General features: G+C 31.6%; 1 protein-coding gene across 1 annotated transcript; it reads left to right on the forward strand.

Moving 5' to 3' along the window:
• Nucleotides 1-385: 385 nt before the first annotated feature.
• On the forward strand, nt 386-2,306 carry LOC136092000 (piggyBac transposable element-derived protein 4-like). The gene is given in 2 exon segments (XM_065819721.1): nt 386-443; nt 796-2,306. Coding segments are annotated over 2 exon segments (1,569 nt in total).
• The last annotated feature ends 1,339 nt before the right edge of the window (nt 2,307-3,645 follow it).

Below are 3,645 nucleotides of genomic sequence, written 5' to 3' on the forward strand. Positions count from 1 at the left end.
TTTAACTTCATCCACATCATAAATTTCAAAACTTGGTGTTAGGTCTAAATGAATAAATTTCACAAAATATATCTATATTTTTTTTGTTTTTGTTTCTTTAGGTGCCCCAAGAAGTTCTAACGGTCTTATCACAGAGCACCGCGGAAGTGCATTTAATCAGGAAGTTCACGCCTCCTTCCTTACCGTGACGCGAAAATTTGTCCAGAGCTCGTTTCGAACCTGGACCTCCTGCTTTGATAGCAAGCGCTCTAACCACGGTGCCACGGCCGCACTTTCAATTTAACTATTTCTAACCTTGTTTGCTCATAATATTTTGTTTTTGTCTGACATTTTAACACGTTACAAGCGGGGCGGGTAAAAATACCTGCTTTGCGGACTGCTGTCTATGAGCGGGTCGGGTATTTTTACCCGTTTGAACGAATTTACTTTAAAAGCAGCACAAAGTAATTTTACTCGATTGGTTTACATATGAAACTGATAAGACTAGCTCGTACTTTTTTGTTTAGACTCTTCAGACTCTTCAACGTAATTTCTTTAACATTTGTTTATATAATAAAGATAACGAAAAAATCATCAATTTTGTAATGTTATTGTTTACATTCTGATTGCTCATAATTTATATGCATAGACTAAGCAATCTCTAATCGTTTTCCCTTTAATATAAACATTAATTAATTAAGGATTGTTAAACGGATATTTTTAAAATATTTCAGACAGTTTTTATTGAGCTTTTGACGATCGAACATCTTTTTTTAAATATTTTTTTATTACAAAAATTTTTGTCGCAAAAAACAGATTCTGATAGTGGTAGTGACAGTAAAGTTTACGCAGACAATTTATTGCAAATTGCAAGTGATGCCGATATTGCAGAAGTTGAAAGCGAGTGTGAAAGTGATGAGGACTTTTTTCATTCTAGAAGACATAGGACTTTACCCATACCGCCAAGCGATTCTGAAGAAAGTGAGAATGAAGAAGTGGAGTGGTCAGAATACGACAATCCTCCAATTAAAGAACAATTTTTAGGACAAAGTGGCGATGTTGTGATACCAAGTGATTCAAAAAGTGTAGCTGAAGTTGTTCAACTTTTTATAGGAGATGATTTATTCGATTACATGGCCGAAGAAACTAATCGTTACCATCAACAAAATATTGACAGGTTTAAAGACAGAGCAAAAAGTATAAAATGGAAAGACGTTTCATCGGAAGAATTAAAAAAAATGTTGGGATTATTTCTTCTTATGGGCAAAGTTCGCAAAGATACCAGGGATGAATATTGGTCAACGGAAAGAGCAATTGCAACCCTAATTTTTGCGGAAATAATGAGTCGTGATCGTTTTCGCCAAATATGGTATTCTTGGCATTTTTCCAACAATTCAAACGATCAAAATGAAAATGACCGGCCTAAAAAAATTCGTCACACTATAGAATAATTCTTACCCAAATTTGAGAATGTTTATGAGCCGCAACGAGAATTATTATTAGACGAAAGTATTATGCCGTGGCGAGGTCGATTATCATTCAAAGTGTACAACGCATCTAAAATCCACATATATGGGCTGCTCATACGAATGGTCTGTGAAGCAAAGAATGGATACATTTGCAATTTCAAAATATATGTTGGTGATGGCAGTCGTCTTCAAGAGACAGTTCTGCAACTTTTGCAGCCATACGAAAACTTGTGGCACCATGTCTACATGGACAATTACTATAATAGTGTCGAAACAAGCGATGTCTTGTTGCAACACAAATTTCGAAGCTGCGGTACGATACGCAAGAATAGAGGCCTTCCTGAATGCTTAAAAAATGCAAATTTAAAAAAAGGCGAATCCATGTTCCGTCGCCAAAAAGACATTCTAATGCATAGCTGGCAATCAAAAAGACCCGAAAGAATGATAACAACAATTCATTCCGCAAGTATTGTCGAAAGCGCAAATGTTGACTGGAATACCAAGCAGAAAATTTCGAAGCCGATATGTGTTGTCGATTACAATAAGTATATGAAAGGTGTCGACCGCGCTGACCAATACTCGTCATATTACTCAATCGTAAGGTGCACAAAAAATTGGACAAAGAGGACAGTCATATTCATGCTGAATGGCGCTCTATTTAATGCATTCAGAGTATTCAAAACTTTAAATAACAACTCAAAAAAAAGTTATAAAAACTTTTTACTCGATGTTGCCAAAGATTGGATAAGTGGTAAAGCTATTGATAATTCAGATGATCCAGTACCAAGTACGTCTGCATCTACACCCACAAAAAGTGATTTACTACACAGACTATTGGATGCCAAAAAACATAAATAAAATTGTGAAAACAGTTACAATTGGTGGCCTAAAAAAGCACCCTCAAAAACAATGCCGGGTCTGTGCTACACATAAAAAAAAAAGTTTAACGTGCTTTATTTGCGAGTTTTGCAAAGTGCCTCTTCATAAAGGAGAATATTTTTTTAAGTACCACACAGTACAAAAGTATTAGTTTAAATAAGTTAATTAGTTTTAAAAACAATTTTTAGAAATTAATTACTTTATATAAATTGTAAATATTTTTAAACAATATATTATAATATTATAAAAAATTGTTGCAGTTTTATTAATTTTTATTAAAATATGTTTTTGTATAGATCAGTTCATCTATTATATGAACCGCATATTAGATTTCAAACGCGTAGTTTTATGCGAATTTTTGCCCGCTACGCACACCTGTTTAGTCTATTTCGCTACCCGCCTAAAATGTGTTAATAATAAGATAAAAATTTTATTTGCATTTTAATAAATCTTGCAACTTACATTCTGATGTGAATGAATTTTGGTTTTTTAAAATTGTTAGACCCTTTTATATAAAAATGTTTTAAAAAATTGTCATAACCACAAATTTTTATTATTTAAAAATAATTAAGAAACGTTAATAATAGAAACCGTATCAAAGTTCAAAATAAGAATTAATAATAGAAACCGTATCAAAGTTCAAAAAAATAATTCATGATTACGTAATGTTATAAAAATAAAAATTTTTTAAACTCGTTTTATTCTTGTTTTTTAACCTTCCTTTTTAAAAAAAAAGTAGTATATCAGTACAATTTTTAAATTTTTTTTTTATATGAGTTACAGAACTATTTTAAATTAGCGGATTTATCAGGCGCAAGTTTATGGCAACTTGATTTCAGTCAAGATAAAGATATTAAAGAAAAACCATATTCAAAAGTGCCTGTAAACCCGTAGCTCAATTTAACTTAAAAAAAAAGAATTGGTTTATTATTCTAAAAATGAAGAAGAAAGCATTCTTTTGCCTCTGAGTAACCGAGAACAATGCTCTTTAGCTGAAGATAAAGTAAATCATATGTATCGTGCAGAAATTAAGTTAAACGAAGAAGACGTTAGCTTTAAAAATAGTAAAGGAGAAAGAAATTTTAGTGTTATTATTAAAAGAAGAAACTTTAGTGTTATTAAAAAATAACGAAAAAGTTTTTAGAATCTTTAATGCCTAGCTTAGAAGAAATTCAAAACAAAGGATATGAATATGGCTAAAATGTAATGAAAATAATAAAAACAATATCTTTTAGTGGTTTTACTATTCGATTATTTAAAGTGGACGAGATAATGTATTACACAGAACACGATAGACTTCTTTCAATAGAACGTGTTA

Source organism: Hydra vulgaris, chromosome 15 (genome assembly GCF_038396675.1).
Source record: "Hydra vulgaris chromosome 15, alternate assembly HydraT2T_AEP".
Lineage (NCBI taxonomy): Eukaryota > Metazoa > Cnidaria > Hydrozoa > Anthoathecata > Hydridae > Hydra > Hydra vulgaris.